This window comes from Stegostoma tigrinum, chromosome 4 (genome assembly GCF_030684315.1).
Source record: "Stegostoma tigrinum isolate sSteTig4 chromosome 4, sSteTig4.hap1, whole genome shotgun sequence".
Taxonomy (NCBI): Eukaryota; Metazoa; Chordata; class Chondrichthyes; order Orectolobiformes; family Stegostomatidae; genus Stegostoma; species Stegostoma tigrinum.
In genome coordinates, this window is record NC_081357.1 from 109,611,822 (window position 1) to 109,636,820 (window position 24,999).

A 24,999-nucleotide genomic window follows, 5' to 3' on the forward strand; every position below is an offset into this window, starting at 1 on the left:
CTGTTACTGACCGTTGGTGGTGGAGGGAGTGGATATAATGCAAATCAAGCGGGCTGCTTTGCCCTGGATGGTGTCAAGCTTCTTGAGTGTTGATGGGGCTGCACTCATCCAGTCAAATGGGGAGAATTCTATCACACTCCTGACTTGTGCCATGTATAAGGTGGAAAGTCTTTGAATAGTCAGGAAGTGAGTTATTCGCCACAGTTTTCCTAGCTTTTGACCTGCCCTTGTAGCCATTATGTAGTGAGCCCAGTTGAGTTTCTTGTCAATGGTCAAGTAAAATAATCAAAACCCTTTAATCTTAAAGTTGTTTCATACTAATACCATAAAAGAATCAAAGAAGCTAATTACATAACAGGTCTCAGTGAGGATAAATAAAAGGCTTGTTTAATAAAAAGCAATAAAACATGTGGAAATTATTTTACGCAATGCATCTAATTTAATTTTAAGCAAACATTTTTACGGGAGTTTCATGCACACCACTTGTGATCAACAGGAGGTTTCTGTTCTGCATGTGTAAGAGGAATAACATACCTTTCAAGCATCCCATTGGGGCATCTGAAAAATATGTGGTTGGAGCTTCTCAATCACATTTTCAAAGTGGAATATTTTGTTTGTAAAGCAGGTGGAACAAGCATCCATCACTTCCCATTTATGGCTTTATAATTGTGTTCAAAATGATTGTTAAGTTCAGTTGTCTTAACTTTGTTTAATCTCTTTTTGTTTTAGTGGGAGAGACTGCATGTGGCAACGTTAGATGCAGTGAAAGGCTTTTTTTTGTTGCATTTGCTGTATTTGGTGACTTCTTTGCAGTAAAACTAATGTTATAAATCACATTGACAGGTGCACCTCCTGCGAAATGCTGGCGATGAAGTTACCATTACCGTTCAGTACCTCAGGGAAGCCCCTTCCTTCCTTAAACTCCCACTAGGTAAGACAGAAGCACAGTATAGATTGGTTTATTGTTCTTTTCTGCTTTGATGCCACTAAATTAGAACAGCGTTGACATAAGAAATCTCCGAAGATTGCTTCATTGAATGTGCCGCAGAAGGGCTTAAGGCAGCACTACACAGAATATCATTATAAATGACTGTTGCCCACATGAGAAGCTGTGTGTGGCCTGTATTATTTATTTATTTTTATTTGTAAATATATTTCAAATACCTGAGAAATTTTATGTTCTTATGCCACTTCGGAGCTTGCCCACTTCAAAAATGTATATAAGTCATGCAGTGTACTAGTAATAGTCAACACATTCATCTGAATTCTTCTGTCCACTACTGCTGCAAAGTGCTCACCCATTCAGGTTAATTTACCTTCATTAAAGAAACATATCAGTGAGCCTTGTATTATCCACAACAGCAACTTACTTGATTGTGCAGTTTTAACTTTTGTTGAGCTAAAATCCTCCCTAACAAGTTAATCATTTATATAGAGATAGGAAGAACTGCAGATATTGGAATCAGAGTCAATACACTGTGGAGCTGGAGGAACACAGCAGGTCTGACAGCATCAGAGGAACAGGAAAGTCAACATTCTGGGTTTACATCCTTTATCAGGGCTGGGAAGGGGAATGAGAGCTCAGAAGTAAATAGGAGGGTGGTAAGGCTTGGGGGAGGTATGTGGGATGGTGATATACGGATGCAGGTAGGGGGTTGTGGAGTTAGGTCGTGGGAAGGGTGCAGCGGATAGGTGAAAAAGAAGATGGATAGGTTGTGTAAGGTCAAGGAGGTGGGGATATGAGGAAGCGTTTGACATGGGGTCAGGCTGGAGTGGGGAGATTTTGAAACTGGTAAATTCTATGTTGAAGCTATCTGACTGTAAGGTCCCAAAGCAGAATGTGAGATGTGGTTCCTCCAGTTTACATGTGGTATCATTGTGACACTGGAGGAGGCCCAGGACGGACCTGTCAGCCAGGGAATGGGAGGGGGAGTTAAAATAGTTGGCGACTGGAAGATTCTGTAGATAACAGTGTACAGAACGCAGGTATTTTGTGAATGAGCCACAGAGTCTACAAAGTGCAGATGAATTTGTTGACTAATATGTCACTCTGATGTTTCTGAAGCTTCACTTGAGCAGGAGTTGTACCTGTAATTGGTGCAATCTCCCTGGAAAAGTGTTCAAGTGCAGGGCTACCTGACAAAGGGGGGAGGTGGCCTTACAACTGAACCCCTCTCAAGTTGGTAATTGAGGAGGACAAACCTCAAGGAGAAAGGGTTTAGAATCCGAGAGTCTTCTTTTTCTTCAAGGAGTCTTTTGTCAACTGGTTGTTAAGCCTGTGCTGCCCTTGGGTTTCTGAACCCTATTACCAAGGGAAAGCCCTGTAATGAAGACTCAGCAATGAGGGACAAGGCATTTATGTGAGCAATTCCATCAAATTCTTGCGGCACAGTGGTGGTGCTCCTGTTTCTGCATCAGGAATTCCTAGTTCAAGTCCCATATGCTTCGGGTGTGTGCAATAACATCCCTGAACTGGTTGATGACAATACATCCATCAAATTCGAGTCTAATTTTTCGTGCACTCTTTCTGTCTGGTACCTAGTTTTTGAGAAGGCAGTTTAGCATTTAATTTAATCGAAGTGAACAGAAGACAAAGTATAAATGTATTGGATGGTGCTGAGCAAGATGTGTTCACTGGAGGAGAAAAACAAAATTAGAATCAGCAGTAACAATTCCCATTCACAGGTAATCTGTGCAGGGGATAAATTAGATTGTCCCTGAAAGCAGACAAGAAATTGCAATGTTCAATTAACCTGTGTCCACTCAATGTGATCAGAGGATCAGAATAACTTTATGCAGGCTGCTCATTGCAATGATTTCCAAGTGCATACGACACTAATTGCTTTGTTCATTTGCTACGCACATCTGCAGTAGATCCGGGGTTGTAACTTCCATCTAATGTTTGCCAACACTTCTTAAAGGGCTGATGTACTGTGACTGAAGCAGCTCGTGAGAATTGTGGTTGAATTACAGCAACTTGCCAAGTCTCCTTTGTCAGCTCCTTGCAAACGTGTGACATCTGCTATCCAGAAAGAGAAGGAGCATCTAGTTCATACGGACACCTCCACCTGCACATTCTCTTTTGAACCACTCACCGTCCTGACTTGGAACTTGTCTCTCCATTCATTCATTGTTGCTGGATCAAGATCCTAGAACTTCCTTCCTGATAGCTCTGCAAGTGTACCTACACTGTAGGACTGCAGAGGATAATTGGGGATGAACAACAATCTCTGGCCTTGATAACCATTCTGACATCTGAGGAGAGAATAAAATAAAAGCACACTCACAACCATTGTCAATGCAGTCTTTACCCTGCACTGAGCTTGCAGTTGTGGATGTAACGGGGTCAGAATTTAATTGAGCATACATGGTTTGCATCTTGTCCCTTGTGGAAATTTAGGTTGGAAATTTGCTCCCTCTGCATCCTGGGTGAATAAGGTCACTTACTGAGTAGTCTCATTTCCTCTTACTCCCTTCACCAGCAGTTTGTCCCACTCTGCCAAGCCTCTGTTTATTTTCCCAGTCACATTGTATTCGAAGTAGTCTATCTAATTTTGCAGAGATAATGGGAACTGCAGATGCTGGAGAATCCAAGACAACAAAATTTGGGGCGGGATGATCACAGCAGGCCAAGCAGCATCTTAGGAGCACAAAAGCTGATGCTTCGGGCCAAGAGTCTAGGCCCAAAGCGTCAGCTTGTGTGCTCCTAAGACGTTGCTTGGTCTGCTGTGTTCATCCAGCCCCACACTTTGTTAGCTAATTTTGCAGCTGGTTTCTGCAGAAGAATACAGATAATTCCAAAGGAGTTCTGAGGAAGGGTCACTGGATCCGAAATGTTAACTCTTTTTTTCTCCTCCACAGATGTTGCCAGACCTGCTGAGCTTTTCCAGCAACTTTGTTTTTTTTCCTGATTTACAGCATCCACAGTTCTTTTGGCTCTTAGATAATTCCAAAGGTCCTGTCACACCCCTTGTAGATCTTTATAACTTGAAAGTGCTATCGTAAGGGCAAAGTATTTGTCGAATCAAAGCAACAACCAGAAAACAAACAGATTGCCAATTCATTTTCTGGAGAATTGTCTCGACCCAAAACGTCAGCTTTCCTGCTCCTCTGTTGTTGCTTGGCCTGCTGTGTTCATCCAGCTCTATACCGTGTTATCTCAGCTTTCCATTTCCTGCTGCTGACTGGCATCTTCTGTGGTGCAGGTTAAGAGAAACGTTAAGAGAAATGGGAACTTAGATTTTCAACATCACACTGCTGGTATCAGCTCAGTATTGCACACTGTTTAAAATTATAACCTATGTGCTCTGCAATTCTCCCAGTGTCGTCTATGTGTATACACTAAGGCCCTGACAGAGTCATAGAATCATACTTCATGGAAACAGACCCTTCAGTACAACTTGTCCATGCCTACCAGCTTTCCTAAATTGAATCAGCATGGCTTGCCTGTTTTTGGCCATACCCCTGAAGACATTTCCTATTCACGTACCTGCCCAAATGTCTCTTAAATGTTATAATTATACCCACCTCTACCACTTCCTCTGGCAGCTCATTCCATACACTCACCACCCTCTGTGTAACAAAAGTTAATACTCAGTCCCTTTTAAATCTTTCCCCTCTCGTCTTAAACCTATGCCCTTTGGCTTTGGATTCCCATACCCAGAAATAAAGGCTTTAGCTATTCACCCTATCCATGCCCCTCACGATTTTATAAACCTGTATAAGGACACATCGTATGCTCCAAGGAAAAACGTCCCAGCCTATCCAGTCTTTCCTTATAACTAAATGTCCTGGCAACATCCTGGCAAAATGTTTTCTGCACCTTTTCCAGTTTAACAACATCCTTTGTATAGAAGGGTAACAGATTTGCACACACTATTCTAAAAGTGGCCACACCAATGTCTAGTACAGCTGCGGCATGACATCTCAACTCCTATTCTCAATACTCTGACCAATAAAGGCAAGCACACCAAACACCTTCTTCACCACCCTGTCTACTTGCTACGGCACATTCAGGAACAATGAACCTGCACCCCTAGGTCCCTCTGTTCAACAACATTCTCCAGGATCCTATCAGTAACTGTGTAAGCAACGCCTGGTTTGCTTTACAAAATGCAACATTTGACATTTATGAAAATTAAACTCCATTTGCCAACATCTGGTCCATTGGACACTAATTTTGGTATTATCCGCAAACTTATTAACGGTGCCTCCTATATTCTCATCCAAATTATTAATATAAATAGCAAACAACAGTGGATCTCGAACTGGTCCTTTCTGTACACCACTGACCATTAAGATGTTGTTCAGTGTGATTTGCTGCACAAGTGTGCACATGCACATTGGACACCATTTTGTCCTCCAAATGATGCCTGACCTCTCAACATTCACATGAGAAAATGTTACATAAAATTTACTTGAGACTTCTCAGCAATGACAAGTGCAAGTAAGGACAGGACACTGAACAATTCTGGATTGCTTAGCAAAGACTTGATAATCCAAATGGTGTAAGCCTCCATTGTTCATGGTAACTAGTTCATGAAACAAGCAGAACCAGGATAGGCATTTAATGCTATTATACAAAATGTTAGAATGCGCAGTCGAATACGTTTTCAGAAAAATTCCATTCTGCGGAGCATCAGCGAACACAGTAATGCATTGTAATCACAATGATTCTAGAATCTAATTGTCATTTTCCTGTCTGGTAAGTTGGTAATTGGCAGTGACTGAAGAAAAATTCACTTTATTTTCTTTCACACTAACTATACGTTAGTATTGAACATACAAGTCACAGTGTTGCCTTTTTCTATCATCTATTCAACGACAGCCTAAGAGAATTTACATATATTTTCCAACTGTTGATGACAGACATAAATATCAAAATAATCTGCTGTTAAGTCATGTGATGAGGATTTTGAATACAGTTTGAAGAGTGCAGAGAATGAAGTTAAGTAAATTACAAATGAATTTACTTTGGATTTTGACTAGATGTCACTGTAATCCTTAACCATACATTTCCAATATTCTATGTGTATTGGAGTTGTGACATATAAAATAAAAAGTCACTCCCCAGTTGCACATTAATAATTGCCCAAAATATTTACCTTGTCACGAAGCTACCTGTATTTGCCTGTCAGGTTTGTTCATCTCCGCACAAAAATGAAATCTGAAAGAAATCGATATTGGAAAGGTGAAGTGAAAAGATAGAAAGACATGATTTCCAAATGGCCAGACTTTTCATTGTAGCTGTCTAACAATAGCAATCCCCTTCTGGAAATGTATTTGCATTTCAAAAGGAGAGGGCAAAATCATCTTCTACATGACATGGTGGCTCAGTGGTTAGCACTGCCACCTCACAACTCCAGGGACCCGGGTTGATCCCAACCTCGGGTGACCATCTGTGTGGAGTTTGCACATTCTCCCTGTGTCTGTGTGGGTTTCCTTCGGGTTTGCTCTGGTTTCCTCCACGGTCCAAAGATGTGCAGGCCAGGTGGCTCGGCCATGTTAAATTACCCGTGGTGTTCAGGGATGTGTAGATGAGGTGGGTTGTAGGGGAATGGAATGCTCCGAGGGTTGGTGAGCTGAAAGGTCTGTCTAACCATATCATGTCACAGATTGTAATGATGCTGACTGACAGGGGGCAACATGGTGCCTCAGCAGTTAACCCTGCTGCTTCACAGCACCAGTGACCCAGGTTTGATTCCACTCTTGGGCAACTGTCTTTGTGGAGAGTGCATATAAAGATGTGGTTTTTTTTGTGAATAAAGCATGTTTGTGAAGTAAAAGAAGTCTGTGCAGAGTTTGCACATTCTCCCCGGTTCTCTGTTTCCTCCCACAGTCCAAGATGTGTAGCTTAGGTGGATTGGCCATGTTAAATTGTCCAAAGTGTCCAGTGATGTGTAGGCTAGGTGCATTAGCCAGGGGAATTGCAGGGTTTCAGGGATGGGGTGGATCTGGGTGAAATGCTATTCTGAGGGTTGGTGTGGACTCGATGAGCTGAATGGCCTTCTTCCACACTGTATGGTTTCTATGATTACAGTAAGGTTATAAAATGCTGAGTTAACCTCTTGCTCACTTAATTGCTCCTAATTATGAAAAATGCATTTTCTTTTTTCATTTTGCAGGCTCACCAGGGCCGTCCAGTGACCATAGCAGTGGGGCATCCTCTCCTCTGTTTGATAGCGGTTTACATTTAAATGGGAACTCTACAAATACCGTAAGCTAATTTATTATCTTTTATCAATAAGAGATTATCATTGCACAATGGTGTATTCATTTTAAATTGTCTATTACAGCAGATTTTCCCCATTGTTGAAATTAACATGAGTTGAGACAGTAAACCAAAGGGCCTTACAGGTGGAAAAATAAAATGCCATGTCACTATTTCAAAGAGGAGCAGACGAGTTTTACCTGTTGTCATGATGAATGCTTAATTCTCAACTAATATTTAAAACCTGATAATCTGGTCATTTTCATCTGATTGTCCTGGAAGCTTGCTGTGCATTTATTGACTGCTACATTCCCTACATTATACTGCATATTTAAAAAGTATATATTTTTGATACTGTTGCTTTCGCTCTTTCTGTCTTCTGTGCACCTTCCACATATAAGGCCTTTGTTTATAAATGGCGATTCTTGAGAAGAGATACTCGGGGATAACACACATGTCCATGCACAGTTTGCAGAAAATCACGTGTTACTGCTGCTGAGCTCAAGCTAAACTGTGTCCGCCTCTTTATCTCCATACATTTTGATCTATTCTTTTATAGGATGTAGGTGTTGCTAGCTGAGTCAGCCTTTATAGTCTAATTCTAACTGCCCCAGGAGAAGATGGTGGTAAGCTACCTTCTTGAACTGTTTTAGCCTCCTGAAACAGAGGAGGTGCAAAAAAGGGAGTTTCAGGATTTTAACCCAGTGACAGTGTTGGAACAGTGAAATGGTTTCAAGTCCAGTAGGATGCTGTATGTCTTGGAGGGAACTTGCTGGTGATGGTGTTGCCATATATCTGCTGCCCTCGTCCTTCTAGATGGTAGAGGTTGTGGGTTTCAAAGGTGCTACTGATTGAGATTTGGTCCTGTCTCTTTCATTCACTAAATGAATTTCATTACCCTCACTCTTGCTTTAGATTAAGTATCCAAAGCTCAGTATCTTATTGTGAAGCCAAAGTTTCCACTGAATTATAACATATAGAGGGAAGGGGCGGTGAAACTTCAACACAGATGCACAACCCATGGAAAAGAGTCCATCAATCTCTTTACTCCTAGCACAAAGACACACGAGACCAGCGCACTGATTTGTAAGTAATTAAAACACATTGTTAACTGTCTTTGTCTGAGACTGATGAATTAGCAAGGAAGCACAGGAAAATTGGACAATGAAAAGCTTGCCCAACTTTCCTTAAATTAATGTCCACTGGACAGGAACTCTTACAGCTTTGGATTTATGTTGGATTTCCATGTGTGTATTGGATCCTTATGATCAACTGAGCCCAGGCCTAGGAACCTTCTCTGATTTATATCTCATCATTTTACAATTCTAGCAGATTCATACCACTTATCCATTTCTACATTCAATAAGTATAGCAGCTACCACATTGCTGAACAGCTCTGTTCCTGAAGGATCATATACTTATTTAACTAGCATATTTCATATCAATCCCTTAAGAACCAAAAACCTGATGTAGCACTTGTGATAAAAATGTCAACAAAAAGATCAAGAAGATATCTGTTAACCACTTACAATCCACATTACTGAAAATCTCTCATGACCAACCTAGAAATTATTCATAAGCAAGAGACAGAAATTGATGGAGAAGCTCAGCAATTCTGGCAGCATCTATGGGGAGGATTCAGAGTCAATGTCTTCCTCAGAACCCCTGGGATTCCTGTTTTTGTTTTTGATTTCAAACATCCACAGTTCTTTCATTTTTTATTTAGAAATGATCCAATCTGGTAACATCAGCTCCTAATAATATGATCAACTGATGTTTTAGTGTACATCAAGTTGCCTGCTTCACTTTATATGTTGTGTAAAGAGACAGCAGATTCCTACTGGGAATTTGAATAATTGTTTTGATATTTTCCAAACTGATTTGCATTTACTTTTCTTACGCTTTCATGATTAGAATTTTTTTTGTGAAAATAATTGGCTGTTATCAGCTGAATATTTCAATATTAGTACTGGGTTTAGGAAATGCATCACCTAACAATGAGCCGACTGTTTATTTGTTAGTAGGCTCTTGCTTCCCAAGTAAAGAATACTCTGCTGACAGAAAATGGTGAGAAAATAAAAATGAGATGTTTCTCACTTTGTAGTGCCAAGCTTCATATTTGTTCACAAAAATGAAGGATCATAAGATGATGCAATGGAGAAAGGTCTGTGTGGATCATCACCTTGCTTCGACAGACCATGCACAATCTACATGATTATGAATTCTACTTTATGCATTTAATCTTCTGAGAGAAAGTTCTGCTCCTTAGTTCTCAATGATTATGAAGAAAAACTGAATCAAATTTACCTACCCTTATATCAATTCAGTCTGGGATTTGTCTCACTCCCAAATAGTCTTTTTCACATTTCATTCCAGCAAAACAGTTATTCCTGGAGCTTGTAGGATATTAGATTATTTCAATCCAATTCTGAAAGTGATATTCTTCCCATAAAGTGCAAGGAGTTGGTGAATGTCTTTTGTCTCCAGAAATCAGTTAATCTTGTCAGATGCTCTGACACATTGACTTGTAAAATATTGAACACAATATTGTGGTCTGAGCTAAGATATAAACCCAGCACTGTCTTTCATTCAGTGCAAAACAATTGCAGCAGATCTTGATTTCTCAAGAAGTGCATTTTGTTTTTATTAAGTTCTCTTATTTTCCAGGAAGTTGGGTTGGGTTTGATGCCTTACCTAGTCAGTGCTGCCCTCATCCTTTAAATGATTTTTTAAAAAATATAGATTATTATATGGGGTCTTTTCTAATAAGTCACTGAAGGCTAGTACACCAGTTTAGCAAGCTATTCAGGAGGCTATTAGAATGTTAGCCTTTGTCACAAGAGGATCTGAGTACAGGACTAATGAGGTCTTGCTTCAGTTATGTCGAAGCCTTGGTTAAATCGCACCTGGAGTACTGCATATAGTTTTAATTTCCTTCCCTCAGGAAGGATATTATTGCCATAGAAGTTGTGCGACAAATGTTCACCAGATTTATTTGTAGATTGCAGGATTTTTCCATGAAGAAACATTGTGTAACAGGACTTGTATTCTACATATTCAAAGAGTCAGGTGTGATTTCATCAAATCTTATAAAACACTTAAAAGGCTAGGTCAGTGCAGGCAAGAAGCTTCCCCTGTCTGAGGAATCTAGAATCAGGCATCATGATTTTGAAATAAGGGAGCTGTGAATTTTAGGGTTTTAAAAAATTAGGATTGTGGACTTTTGAAATTCTCAACCCTGAGGACTGTGGAAATTTAGTACTAGAATATTTTTGAGGTGGAAATTGTTGGATTTCTGATTACCAATGATATAAAGGAGTATAGGAATAGTGTTGGTAAAATAATTGAAACGTTCAATTGATCAATGATAATCTTGATCAATAGACAGGGGCCAATGGGCTGAATGATCTACTCATCTTGCCATGTTACCTGCATTAAGCAGTTCTCTGGAAATTCCCAGCTACCACTGGCATTTTTTTTCTTTCCAACTGCACTTACCTGACATCAATCAAATACTTCTTTTGAGACCTTTGGAAAGACCAATGGTTGTAGTGTGATCTCTTCCAATTGCATATCCCAGCTTTCGTGCCCAGCTTCTTCAATCTGGGTAAATGGTTGTTTTGCTACTCTCTCTCTCTACTCTGTATTTGAAGCTTCTGCCTCAGCCACTACAAATGAAATCTGTCTTGGGTTGTAAAACAAAATAAGTACTTCATGGTACAAAAACAGAAGTTGCTGGAAAAACTCAGCAGGTCTGGCAGCATCTGTGAAGAGAAATCAGAGTTAACGTTTTGAAACTAGTGATCCTTCCTCAGAGCAAGTATATCACAGTAGTCCATTTTTCATACAGCTAGATTGTCTTTTGACTGAGCAAAGAAAACCAGACATGACCTAAATCGAATATCAACTGAGACAAATTTTATTCCCACTATGTCTTGCTATTTAAAGATTTGTTTCCCAAAATATTTTGACTCACTCTCGATATCTTACAAAATGTTTGAAAACCTGGCTCTTTGAACATACCCGGAGTCCACATTTATTGCTTTTAATCTTTTTGCTTTGTCTTTGTCATCCACTTTGCCTTCTATTATTGCATTTTTGCAATGTGATTCCCAGGAAGGTGCTAAAAAGTTCATGTCCCCACATTCAGTAATTGATACAGCTTAAAGTTCTTTATGAAATAGAGTTATGCAGTCCTTACAGCATGAAAATGGACTTTCCACTCCATCCTTCACTTTCTGGTGGTTATCAAACTTCATCTATTTTTGTTCCATGTTATAGCTCTTGGCCTATAGCCAAATATTCTATGGCATTTCAAGTTCTCCTATCAATAGACTTGAAAGTTCCAGCCCCTACCACCCTTTCAGGCAGTGAGTTCCAGACGTCTACAACTCTCTGAATGTATTTTTTTCCTCAAATCCCCCTTAAGTTTTCTGCCCCTTACTTTAAACTTGCTATTCCTAGCTAATGACCTCTCTACTAAGGAGAAATGTTGTCCCTATCTTACTCAGTCTATTGCGTCCTGGAACTTTGTACTCCTCAGTTAAATCCCCTTCAGCCTTCTGTGCTCTAAGGAAAACTCCAGCTTATTCAGTCTCTCTTCACAGCTGAATTGCTCCAGCCCAGTTACCATCTTGGTGAATCTTGTCCCTACCCTAATGCAGTCACCTTCTTCCTATAGTGTGGTCACCAGAACTGCACAGAGTACTCCAGCGGTGGGTAAGCTAACATTATACATCCAGCTCCGAAATAATGTCTTTGTTCTTGTAGTTGATGCCTTAACTAATAAAGGAAAATATTCTTATACTTTCTTAACCACCCTTTCTACTCTTCCTGCTACTTTCAAGGATCTATTAACATGCATGACAATGTCACTCTGCATCAGTACTTCCTCGGGTTCTACCATTCAATTTATATTCCATTGCCTTGTTAATCCTCCCAAAAGCATCAACTAACACTTTTTCAGAATTAAGTTTCATTTGCCACTGTTCAGCCCTTCTATAAAATCCTGTAGCCTAATGTGTTCGTCCTCACTATTTATCACATCGCCAATTTTCTTGTCATCTGAAAACTTACTGATCAGACCTGCTACATAATTATTCACATCAATTGCATTGTGCAGGGAGCACAGTGGTGGATGTGTGTTCTACCACGTCTTCTCTCAGCTGATCTATTTAATATGAAAGCCATATCCTTTGGTTATGCGCTAACATACTAAATCAGCAACCTCATAAACTGCTGGAACATTAGTGCCCTGGTGCCATTTGAAGAGCCTGACCAAGGCTTTTCTCAGTAACTTTTTCCACTTAATTTGAGAATCTTAAGTTCTTGAATCAGATGCTCCCCTTATCTGATCCTGTCTGAAATGTTGCAATTTCCTCTTAAGGGTAATGTTCCATTAGATCAAGAGTTCAGATATGGCTTCCCCAGTGATGCATCATGAAACAATTTGTGTAACACTGCTGGAGGCGATAGTGAATCCTAGAACAGAAAGTTCAGGCAATGAGAATTGCTTGCTCATCACCTGCATTTTCATTCTGATCCTGAAGATTTAAACTAACAATGTCCCATCATTGTATTCCATGCAACGATTCACTTTAGTTAAAATAGACCTACCATGTGATTCATTGTCTAACTCTATTTATTGTCAGATCTATTTGGTTGATTGATTTTCAAAGTCCAACTTCTGTTTAAAAAGATATCTAACCTGTTCTACCACATTGTATATCTGTTTTATAAAGGTAGAGACGTAAGTCTATAAAATTCAAGTTACAGACTGTTAGATGTCAGAGAATAATTTGCCATCTAACACACTTTCTCTGTGATGTATTTGTGGCACATTGGAATATGTGCCACAGAGTTATCACCAAAATGGAAACTCTGCGTTTATAATTCTGCTCGTTTTTATCATAATGTTCGTTGGTTGCAAACATAACCAGTTGCAACTCAACCAATCCTCTACGTTTTTGTCCTTGGAATGTGAATATTACTGACAGGGCCACCATTCATTTCCATTCCTTAATTGCACTTGAGAAGTTTGCAGTTTTGAACTGTAACAGTCTATAATATAGGGGCACCCTCTGTGCTGTTGGGGAAGGTGCAGGAGTTTAATTCAGTGACACTGATGGACAGAGGTAAAGTGCAAATCGGGTGACAATGATTTGACGGGACACTTACAAGTGCACTGGGCTCTTCTGACTGTCGATGGTTACAATTACTCCAGCCTCGTCTTGTGCTCTGACATTATGGGCTCCCATATTATTGATGATGCAGATGTTTTGCAATCTCCTGCTCCTCTGTTTAATTGTAAATCATCAGCTGTATCATGACTGCGAAGCTTTGATTTGATCCACTGGTTTCAGCGTTACTAAATTTGCTTTGTCCATCCTGTGCTACTTCCACTGTTTAGCATGTAATTCTGCATTGTAGTTTCACAGGTCGACACCTCATTTTGAGCTATGCTTGGTGCTGCACTTGGCAGGATCTTCCACCTGCATGGAATCATTTTGAGCCCTTTCATTGGTGATGATAGAATAAGAAATGTACCAGAGATGTACTTTTGGTTACAGATTGTGGTTAAATACAATTGCATCGTGCTTCATGGAGGCTGAGTTTTGAGCATCTAGATTTACTCGTACTTTAAATTGTATTATGACGTGAAATATATATTTTATTTACTTTGCACTTTAAAGTGATAATTTCAAGGTGAGAAAACAACTTCCAATGACATCTAAACTACTCAAACCTAAATTCTAGCTTCTGGTATAAAGACTTTGCTAAAGTTTCTTTTGTGCCTTGACTGCTGAGTTTGCAGAAATTGAAACAAATTTGTTGACAAAAGAACTATTGCTGCTCTTTTGTGTTTTTTTTAGCAGCAACCTCACTCCCTGTGGACAATGCTTGCATCCAGGATTAAATGGTCCTGGTACAGCAGTTTATGAAGGTCACAGGCTTGAGAGTAAACAGTGAAAATTTTGTTTAGGTGCAGAAAGTGGGCAAAAGTTAATTTGCATTATCAAGAAATTTGCTGCAGCACTGATTTTTTCCTATTGCCTTTCATAGTATTTTAATAATAAATACTGGACAAAATTGAATGTTCCACTCAGCATCAACTTGAATCGATTCAAAGGTTGGAACTGGAACAAAATCACGGTAAATGGTAATGTTGGCATCAAGAACCGCCAACGGTGAAAGTTTGAAACAAGAACAGACTTTGCTGGAGAAACTCAGCAGGTCTGGCAGCAGATGAGGAGGGAAAGCATTAATATTTTGAGCCTAGTGACCCTTCTTCAGAGCTCTGGACCCCAAACGTTAGCTCTATTTTCTCTCCACAGATGCCTCCAGACCTGCCGAGTTCTCCAGCAATTTCTGTTTTATCCAGACAGAATTTCTCACTGTTTGTACCACAAAGATGCACAGCTGTAGAGTGCGAATATTGCGCACACAATACCTTGTTGTGCCTCATGTCAAATTGAACATTTTATCAAACAGAAAGTGTCTTCTCCTCTACAAACCATGTGTGCAATTACAGGTATCATATAACCAATGCAATGTTATACAAATAGTATTCATTCTGTAACAGTCCTCTGTGCCACTTCCATTTGACATTATGTGACAAGAAACAGCTCCAGAATCTGCTTCAGAACCATTGCACATATTCAGATGAACAGCAGACAGCTTATAAAATTTATGCTGCTACAAGCTTGTCTGAAGTGTGTCTGTTTTTTGTCTTCAAACAACACCTCCACTACCAATCCAAAGATGTGCAGTTTTGGTGGATGTGCAGTTTAGGTGAATTGGACATGCTAAATTGCCCCATATTGTCCAGGGAGGCATAGGCTAGTTGGATTAGCCATGAGAAAATGCAGGCTTACAGGGATAGGGTAGGAGGTTGAATCTGGGGATGATGTTCTTCAGAGGGTCAGTGTGGGCTCGATGGACCAACTGGCCTGCTTCCACACTGTACGGGTTCTACGATTATGTGTCCACCTGGACTATTTTGGGAGACCCTTCTTCACACAGCTATCGGATATTAGAAGCTACATTAGTTTGCTGCATACTTCACAAATTGTTCATTATGTGGGAATTACAGCAACACCATTACATGACTGGTAAAAGTTAATAAAGAAAGATTACAAGAAGTCAGGAAAGTGTAGCAGCAAGTGAAGTGACAGGAAATAAAGGAATGATGACAAAATGGACTCTACCACATCGTATAGTTAATCAATGATGTTGCCTTGCTCAATTACAACTCTCCATTCACCAGTGGTCCATGGTCAGGGTTATGATGTGACTCATTGTGTTCCTGTCTCTGAGCCAGAAGTTTTGGGTCACCTCCCACATCAGAGCTTTATGGCCAAGGAAAGTATGCCTACACCTTGGCTAAACAGGTTGTAAATCTTTCCGAAACGCCTGATGGCTGGCAGGAAGAATGGTTGAGATTCCTCGTCAGCCAGAGCCCCTGTTGTAAGTGGAGCACAACAGCCTCTCCTGTTATAAGGTCTGCGTGCAGGTTTTGCTATGGAGACCAATTTATGACAAGTGTCCCCCTCTCCTTTTGACACACTACGAGAAGTCCCAAACTCTATCATTAACCAACACCATATCCTCTTTCTGGTAATGCCAAAAATATAAGTCACTAGAAAATCCACATTCCATTAAAATTTATAGGTCAGGCATACAAACTTAACACAAAAATCTTGCTCCAATACCCTAGTCCCCACATTAGATGTGCCTTTGTTTGCCGTATTGCCTGTATAAGTTGCTTTCCCAGGAGCTGCCTAGAAGTAGTAACAGAACATGGTTGATCATCAATTGAAGACACTGAGAATGGCACCAGTGGGGACCTCCAGCAACTCTGGACCCAGAGGGGTCATCTGCAGGAGTCTCATCCGCCTGAAACCAGCAAATGCCCTTGTTGTAGGCCACTGTCCTTAGTCTGGGTAGCAATAATCTAAGGCCATCCCCTAACCAATTGTTCTCTACTGAAGTGAGATACACAACAAAATAGTAACACACAGCAATAATGGTAATGCATCATGAGCTTACCTTGCATACGCTGCCCAGTCTTCAACCATTGGTCAGTTGACCGCTAGCAAATGTCACAAGTGTGTCATATTGACCACAGTGAGTGGATGTTTCACACATTAGGACTTTTCTTTTCTGGAAGGGTGTCTGTTTCTTGGTTTTAACGAACCTTGGTCCGAATTGCTCACTGCTGCTCATGTAATTATTCCCATACAGCTTTTGTGTTAGCAAATCAACTGTGTGATATTTATGCAGCACAACCCTGTGATCAACTGTGATCAGAGATAATGGGAACTGCAGATGCTGGAGAATCTGAGATAACAAAGTGTGGAGCTGGATGAACACAGCAGGCCAAGCAGCATCTCAGGAGCACAAAAGCTCACATTTTGGGCCTAGGCCCTTCATCAGATGCGGCTTGGCCTGCTGTGATCATCCAGCTACACGCTTTGTTACCTGCGATCAACTGTGTTCTCTTTTGATGATTGTGTTTAATTATTTATTCAATTTTGGGCCTTGCGTCTGGTTTGAACAGGACTTGATCCAGACACAACAAGGTGTAAAGCTGAATGAACATAGCAGGCCAAGCAGCATCAGAGGAGCAGGAAAGCTGATGTTTCGGGCCTAGACCGTTCTTCAGAAAGACATGAAAGGTCAGCTTTCCTGGTCTTCTGATGTTGCTTGGCCTACTGTGTTCATCCAGCTCTACACCTTGTTATCTCAGATTCTCCAGCATTTGTAATTCCTACTATCTCGATCCAGACTTACCTCAGTTCACCACTTCCTAAGTGGCAATGCTTAAGTTAAATACACATATCCCTTCAGAAGACATAGAAAACAATAAGACATTATCTGACTGATTGAACCTTTCATACATTTTATCTCACTTTAATTGATCCAGCAAATTTAGAACAACTACATACTTAACCGATGACCTGTCTTGGGCTTCCCATATAAATGCAACAGTCAAGAAGGCACAACAACTCCTCTTCTTCCTCAGGCGGCTCAGGAAATTTGGCATGTCCATGAGGTTCCTCACCAACATCTACAGATGCACCATTGAAAGCATACTGTCTGGGTGCATAACAGCCTGGTCTGGCAACTGCTCTGTGCAGGACTGTAAGAAACTACAGAAGGTGGTATGTACAGCCCAGACCATCATGGAAGCCAACCTTCCATCCATGGATTCTATTTACATGGCTCTGCTGCAGAAAGGTGGCTAACATCAAAGAGCCATCGCACCCCAGAAATGATCTCCTCCGTACTCTTCTGTCAGGCAGAAGATACAGAAACCTGAGCACATGCACAAGCAGGCTCAGGAACAGCTTATTTCCGGCCATTATCAGACTGTTGAATGGACTCTGCCCTCAAATAATGTAACCTGCAATGTAACCTGTATGCCTCGCAGTCTTTTTGATCTGTACATCCTTTGCTTGCTATTATCTGCCTGCACCTGTCATAAACAAAGCTTTTCACTGTATTTTGGTACACATGACAACAAATCAATCAATTAATAAATCAATCAATCAATACATGGTATAGGGCAGGGTTAGGATCAGGAAGTCTGTCTTCCCATAGTCGCTCCCAGCAACTACTGCTTCTCCCAGGTAGCACCGCGGTAATCCAACAAATCTGTACAAATGGATGGGTGGAAATGATTAGTCAACTACTGTGAGGGCACGGTATCCTTTTGGAATACTGATGTCCAGAACCAAAAGGCAACTGGATACATTGCCTCTACAGTTGTTCCATGGAAGACTCTTCTGATGCAGTAAAAATTGTGGAATTGACTACTCAACATTTCACAATGGTGGGTCCACAGGAGGTGACCACTTGTTTCATTTTCGAAAGGATGTGCTTGAAACACTGTATAAAGGTTTTCTGCTGAGTTGGTTTAATGTTTTCACATTAAGCAAGCTTGTCAATTCACCAAGCACTTGGCTGTGTATACCCATCAGCTTTCTTCTGTAGACTGACCCATTGAAGACACATTTGAGTCTGGCTTCAGCAAAACTAATTTCCAATCAGCTGGTGCCAACATGACCATTTTGTGTGCCCTGACTCATACTTGCCGTGCCATTCGCTGAATTGGTAACTTCAGGTCAGGCCAAAAGAGAGTGTCTTTTCACCTTTGCTCTCTTTTTCCTCTTCCACCACAGACTAGGAGGATTCCAATTTTGGAAATAAAAGCATAGGAAAAGAGTAGGTAGGAACAAGAGTAGATCATTTGACCCTTTGAGCTGGCTGATAATAATTATTGCTGATTATCAAGCTCAATGTTCTAACTTCATTGTCGCCTCATAACCCTTGATCTCTTTAGTCACGAGAGTTATTTCTACCTCCTTAAAAACACATTATGTTTTGACCTCAACAACTCACCTCAAATTTTGGCATCATCTGCTGATGACAGCCCAAAACTTCCATTTTACATTTAGATCTGAATTGTTCTGTCGTAATGAATTCACCACTCTCTGGGGGAATTCTCTCCCCACCCCAGTTGTAAAAGGTCTAGCCCTTATCCTTAAGATATGATCCCTGGTTCTGCACGGCCCCACCATTGGATACATCCCTTCCACATCTAATCTGTCAAGTCCCTGTTAGAATTTTGCAGATTTTTATGAGATCTCCTCTCATACCTCTAAAATTTAGTAAATATGATCTTAACCAACTCAGACTGTCTTCATAGATAACAAGGTGTAGAGCTGGATTAACACAGCAGGCCAAGCAGCATCAGAGGAACAGGAAGGCTGACGTTTTGGGCCTAGACCACTTTTCAGAAAACTGTTACCCACCTTGTTATCTCAGATTCTCCGGCATCCGCAGTTCCTACTGTCTTTGAAGCTGCCCCCATACGGCAGACCTGCCATCCAAGGAATCAATTTGGTAAATCTTTGTTGCACATCCTCTGTAGCAAGAACAGCCTTCCTCAGATAAGGAGATCAAAACTGCGCACAGTAACCCAGGGTTTAGCCTCAACAATGCCCTGTATAATTGCAGCAAGATATCCTTACTTCTGTCCTCAAATTTTCTTGCTATGGAGCCAACATGCAGCTTGCCTTCTTTATTGCTTGCTGCACCTGAAGGCTTACTACCAATGACTTTAAGGACATGAGAACACTCCTCCCAAATTTCTCTTCTCTCAGTTTGCAATCATTTAAGTAATAACCTGCTTGCCTATTTCTACAACTGTAATATTAGGCTTTTAACTGCCTTGAGGCTCTTTCGGATCTGATCGAGAAAAGGTCAAATAGCAAAGGATCTCACTCTGTTATAATGATTAAATCTAATAATTCAAAACCACATGTTAAAAGATGTGCAAAGCAACTAGTAATTATTCCCACTGCTTGCTGATCATTTACATGGTGGCCCACCTGCAGATACTAACTTATACTCTGCACATCTTGAGCCAAGACTGTGCGGTGATTGTAAATATTAGTGATCTCTCATATTCAGACATACCTCAAAGCATCACAGCATAGATTATGACTCATATACAAAGTTCAGGCTGTCTTAATATTATTAACCAAAATTGGCCCGTCTGCTGCAGTGGGCAGCCAGTGAAAAGTGTATTAGTGCTGGTAACATGTAGCAGTCATATAATCCAGCAGATAGCAACAATTTACTGTGATACCTTCTATTCAATAAATGAGTACGGTGATTAAGGGTTAGCCAGTCTCTTGTCCTCACATATTCTTCCAAGCCTCTGCTTATATTTTTTATAATTTTCTAACCATTTCCTTGATGGGACCCTTGAACATCTATAGTTTTGGTTAATGACTCACTGACCGATATGTAAATAATTATATGTTCAAGGTTGATGGCAGACAATATGTGAAGAAAGCATGAAAATCTCATAGTCGCCACTGTGAAATTGTAATAGTTCAACATGTTCTGAAATCATGACACAATGCTGACATGCAACTGTGAACTATCTTATGCCAAATATTTTGGATAAAATGTCTGGAGCTTGTGCCGTGGACATTCAAGTGAAGAATTCCTGTCAAAAAACTGTTCATCTTTGGTGGGGATTGTCTGGCAGCTATGAATGTAAGCTCAATACAGACCTAAGAGTAAAATAGAAGTTTTGGGCTGTTATCAGCAGACAATGACATTTGAGATGAGTTGTAATGAGATTACAGGCTGGACCACTTTCAATCTGAATTGAATTTGCTTTATTGAATTGAAACCTGTCTTAAGCACACCAGGTTTCTGGGCAAGCAATAGAGGATAAATTCTTGAAAAGCAAGATATGCTACAGAAATGCACGCTGAGTCCTAGCATTGTGGGGTATGCGGGGTAGATTGATCTTAGTAGGATAATAGATCGGCACAACATCATGGGCTGAAGGGCCGGGACTGTGCTGTACTGTTCTATGTTCTCTGTTCTACGTTCTATGTTCTTTGCACGAATGCAAAAGGATCACATGTTCAGCTTGCATGACATGATAAGTGTGGCAGAGTTTCTGCTTTAGCAGGACTTGGGTTTCAGGGATGGGAATAGCTGTCTTGTAGGGTACAACTATGTCAAACTCATTAGTTCATATGTTATAGTCATGCAACAATCCTGTTCCAAAGTTATTGTCCTGTTTTCAAATAAAATTTGTTGGATCGGGGTAACTTATATCACACAATTTTATTGTGCTGTTAGAACTAAAATGAAAGGTGAGAGATGCCCACTTGATGATTGAATGATTTCCTCTTTGGTGGAAGCCTTTACCACTAATGAGAATGTCAGATGAGTTGCCTACAATGAACAAAATAATAGTTAAAATGGAGATTAATGCATGACTAAACATGAGGACATTGGAAAGAAATCATTTGGACAAGGACTTCACTCAGGTCTTTAAAAATGTCAAGAATGTCGATGCAAAAACACCCAATACATTCAACTGGGAATGTAGAACAAAAGATACAGGCTTAAAGCACACCATATCTTAAGTAATAGAAGCTTTTGTGTTTCATTTGATGAGTGGAGCAGCAGAAAAAAAGCAATATTAATTCCCTCTTTCAACAAAGAAATTAATGAATGCTTGGTTTAAATTGAGTTTTAAGATTAATGGACAGAGATGATCAATGGAGAGTCACATCCTGCTAAATTTCACAATCCATCATCTGTGGAGAACAGCAAGTCAAGCTTCAATGATAGTGATTACCTTGATCAGCGAGTTATACTTGTCAAAACCTTCCTTCAGTAACTTGAATAACTAGGCTGCTGTGCATAAGTGCTGAGAAGGACAATAAAAGAGGATATAACTCACTCATAGGGTTGCAAAGGAAGTATAAATGAAGAGAACAAACAAGAATGAACTTGAATCCCCTTTAACAGGGACAAACAAAAAATCCCAAGGCCCTTCAGAGATAGGCGTTGGAAAGGCTTCTGAACAAGGAAGATAAAAAGACTGAAAGCAGAATGTTTTCCGAATTAATTTCAAGATGTTTTTGTTTAAAACAATGTGAGGCTAAGGAGAGAATTTCAGAAAGTGCAACCAATGAAGTCAATGAAGGGGAGTGAGGAGGAAAGGAAAGGAAGGCTGGAGTTGGAAGATCATGAATGCTGAACAGATATTTTTTGCAGGTCTATTTTACACATAAAGAAACCTAACAATTTTTAGTCCAGTATTCAATACTTATCTCTGACTTGGGCAGGTTTTAATCTTACTTCCATGCTAACAGCAATCTCACATTATCCTACGGTTGTTTAGCATTTTGCAAGCAGCCAAGCCAGTTCTTTGATATTGTGAATGTAAGCTTAAGCTTGATTATATGATCTGCTATTTCATGGATTCCACTTTTTAAGAGTTACCCACTGAGCAAACAACTTGTAGAATATTTGTGCTTTGCACTATTGAAATATAAAAATCTGTGTTTAATTTACATTATGAATAGCCAGCATCCGCCAAATGAATTGTTTAAGTTAGCAGTGATGCAAATCAAATGTCAATTCATGACTTTTTGGCCTTATCAAATTATGAATTGGAAAATTAAAAATAAGAAGGAAACAAAAGCAGAACTATTTCTACCAAATCCCATAGACTGGACAGATGGTTGCTAATTTCATGAGAAGAGTATACCCACTTTGGACCATCGTCTATTTTCTTTGGTGGAGGTCAAGCTTTAGGATTTCAGTTATTATAATTTGCTTCCACGATTTTTCTATGGTTTAAGTGGAAGCTCTATGCTGGAAATTCAAAATCACTTTTAGAAATTAATGCAAGAACTAGAGATTGAGGGATACACGATGAATTGAGGAGGAAAGATCAAAAAATGACAGTCTAATTGGAAATAAAATGGCTTGTACATCTTCTTAACAAGCAGTTATTGCTAGATTTATTCCAAATATATTTCCTCAATATCAGCTTAGTAAAACAGTGTTCTTTTTATTCACTCATGAGTCATGACAGTTGCTGCCTGAAAGTAATAGTGAGCTGTCTTCTTGAACTGCTGCTGACTATGTGCTGTAGGTAGACACACAATCCCTTTGTGGATGAAATTCCGTAATATTGGCCAGCAACACCGAAGGAACAGTGTTACACTTCGAAGTCAGGATGGTGAATGGTTTGGAGGGTAACTTGCAGATGGTGGTGTTCCAATGCACCTGATGCCATTGTTCTTCTAGGTAGAAGAGAGCATGGGTTTGGAAGGTGCCGTCAAAGGATCTTTGCTGAATTTCTGCAGTGCGTCTTGTAGATGGTATTGTTGTTACCGAGCACTGGTAGTCGAGAAAGTGGATGCTTATAGATGTGGTGCCAATAAAGTGAGCTGATCTTTCCTGGACAATATCAAGCTTCTTGAGTGTTGTTGGAGCTGCACCATCCAGGCAAGTGAGGAGTATTCCAACACACTCCTGACTTGTGCCTTGTACATGCTAGAACGGCTTTAAGGAGGCAAGACATGAGACACACATTGTAGAATTCCTAGCGTCTACCCTGCTTGTGAAGCTATCTGCATAGTTGTATTGTGAATCCAGTTCAATTTTTAGTCAATGGTAACTCCGGATGTTAATAGTGTGGGATTCAGTGATGGTAATGTCATTGAATGTCAAGGAGCAATGGCTAAATTGTGTATTATTGGAGAAGGTTACTGCCTGGAATTTGTGTGTAATGAATGCTACTTGTTACTTTACATCCCAAGCTAGGATATTGTCCAGTTCTTGATGTACTCGGATATGGACTGCTTCAGTATTTGAGGAGGTGTGAATGGTGCTGATCATTATTCAATCATTGGAAAACATGACCTTACAATGGTGTGAAGGTCATTGATGAAACAGCTAAAGATGTTTGAATCCAGGACAGTACCCTGAGGAACTCCGGCAGAGATGTCTTACAGCTGAAATGACTGACCTCCAACAATCACAACTGTCTTCCTATGTGCCAAGTATGACTCCAAACAGTGGAGGTTTTGCTCTGATACCCATTGATTCCAGTTTTGCTAAGGCTATTTGATACCACACTTTGTTGAATATGGCCCTTATGTCAAGGATTGTCTCTCCCACCTCACCTCTGGAATTCAGTGTTTTTGTACATGTTTGAGCCAAGGCTGTAATGAGGTCAGGAGCTGAGTGGCCCTGGCAGAACACAATCTGGGTGACAGTGAGATTATTACTGAGCAAGTGCTGCTTGCTAGCACTGTTGATGACAGGTTCCATCATTTCACTGAAGATCAAGAATAGACTAATGGACTGATAATTGACCAGGTTTTGGATTTGTTCTGTGTATTTGTTCTGCATTTTGTGTATAGCGTTAACCTGGGCACTTTTCCACATTGTCAGATAGATGTTAGTGTTGTAGCTGTACTGGAATTTTGATTCAAGGGAATTTCTGTCATGTTTTTTAGCTTATATTAATATGTGAGTGTTTTGAATTGTGTATTTAGATTATGCACATTTTATTTTCATTTATCTTTGGTTTTGAAAGTCAATATCGTGCAGCAATTTTTTCACAAATCTGTCCAATTTCCTTGTTCTGCCAACTGCTTTGACTATGCTTGGCTTTCACTCCTAATCTATTAAAAAATACAACTGGGAGGCTCAAAGTTTTAGAGTCCTTTGAAGTATTACTTTGAGTCCTTGTTCCATGTGTTGCATTCTTATTTAATACTACGGGCTCAATGGCAAAAGATAAAGGAGTGCTTAAATCCGGGATCTATCGTCATTACAGCCAGAACAGTGCTATTTATTTGAGAAGAATGATTAAGGTAATATTAGCATATCTTAAAAAAGAAGTGTCCAAATCAGTTAACTGCAGAGAAAAGAAGTTCAAGAATCTGAAGGCCAAGCAGTATCAGAGGAGCAGGAAAGCTGACGTTTTGGGCCTAGACCCTTCTTCAGAAAGGCCCGAAACGTCACCTTTCCTGTTCCTCTGATGCTGCTTGGCCTGCTGTGTTCATCCAGCTCTACACTGTGTTATCTCAGATTCTTCAGCATCAGCAATTCCTACTATATCTCAAGAATCTGAAGTTGTTTTATGTAAACTGTTACGTATCAAATTGTCTCAAAACAACTGCTAAAATAAGTTGCAATAAACAATTAGAAGTCGAGCAAACTTTTTATCCATGAGGTGACAGAGAAAGAGACAGAGACAGATGCACCCTGGAAATTATAAGTTAGCGTGCAGATCAAGAGTTAACACAATATTACGTTACATCTAGTGGCATTGCAAAGTACATTTTAAACTTGTATCTCTGTGCTAAGAAGTGATATATCATACACTTTTATCTCCCTAACAATTAGAGCTAGCACTATCAATAAAGAAAAGCAGCTAACAACAA

At 40.0% G+C, this 24,999-nt stretch overlaps 1 protein-coding gene across 1 annotated transcript in view; it reads left to right on the forward strand.

Annotated features, from left to right (window-relative positions):
• Positions 1-24,999, forward strand: part of sntg2 (syntrophin, gamma 2) — a 261,510-nt gene that overhangs the window by 94,303 nt on the left and 142,208 nt on the right. Inside the window, exons 7-8 of the mRNA XM_059645706.1 lie at positions 844-931; positions 7,125-7,216. Coding sequence (XP_059501689.1) covers positions 844-931; positions 7,125-7,216 — 180 coding nt within the window. The remainder of the gene's footprint in view (positions 1-843; positions 932-7,124; positions 7,217-24,999) is intronic.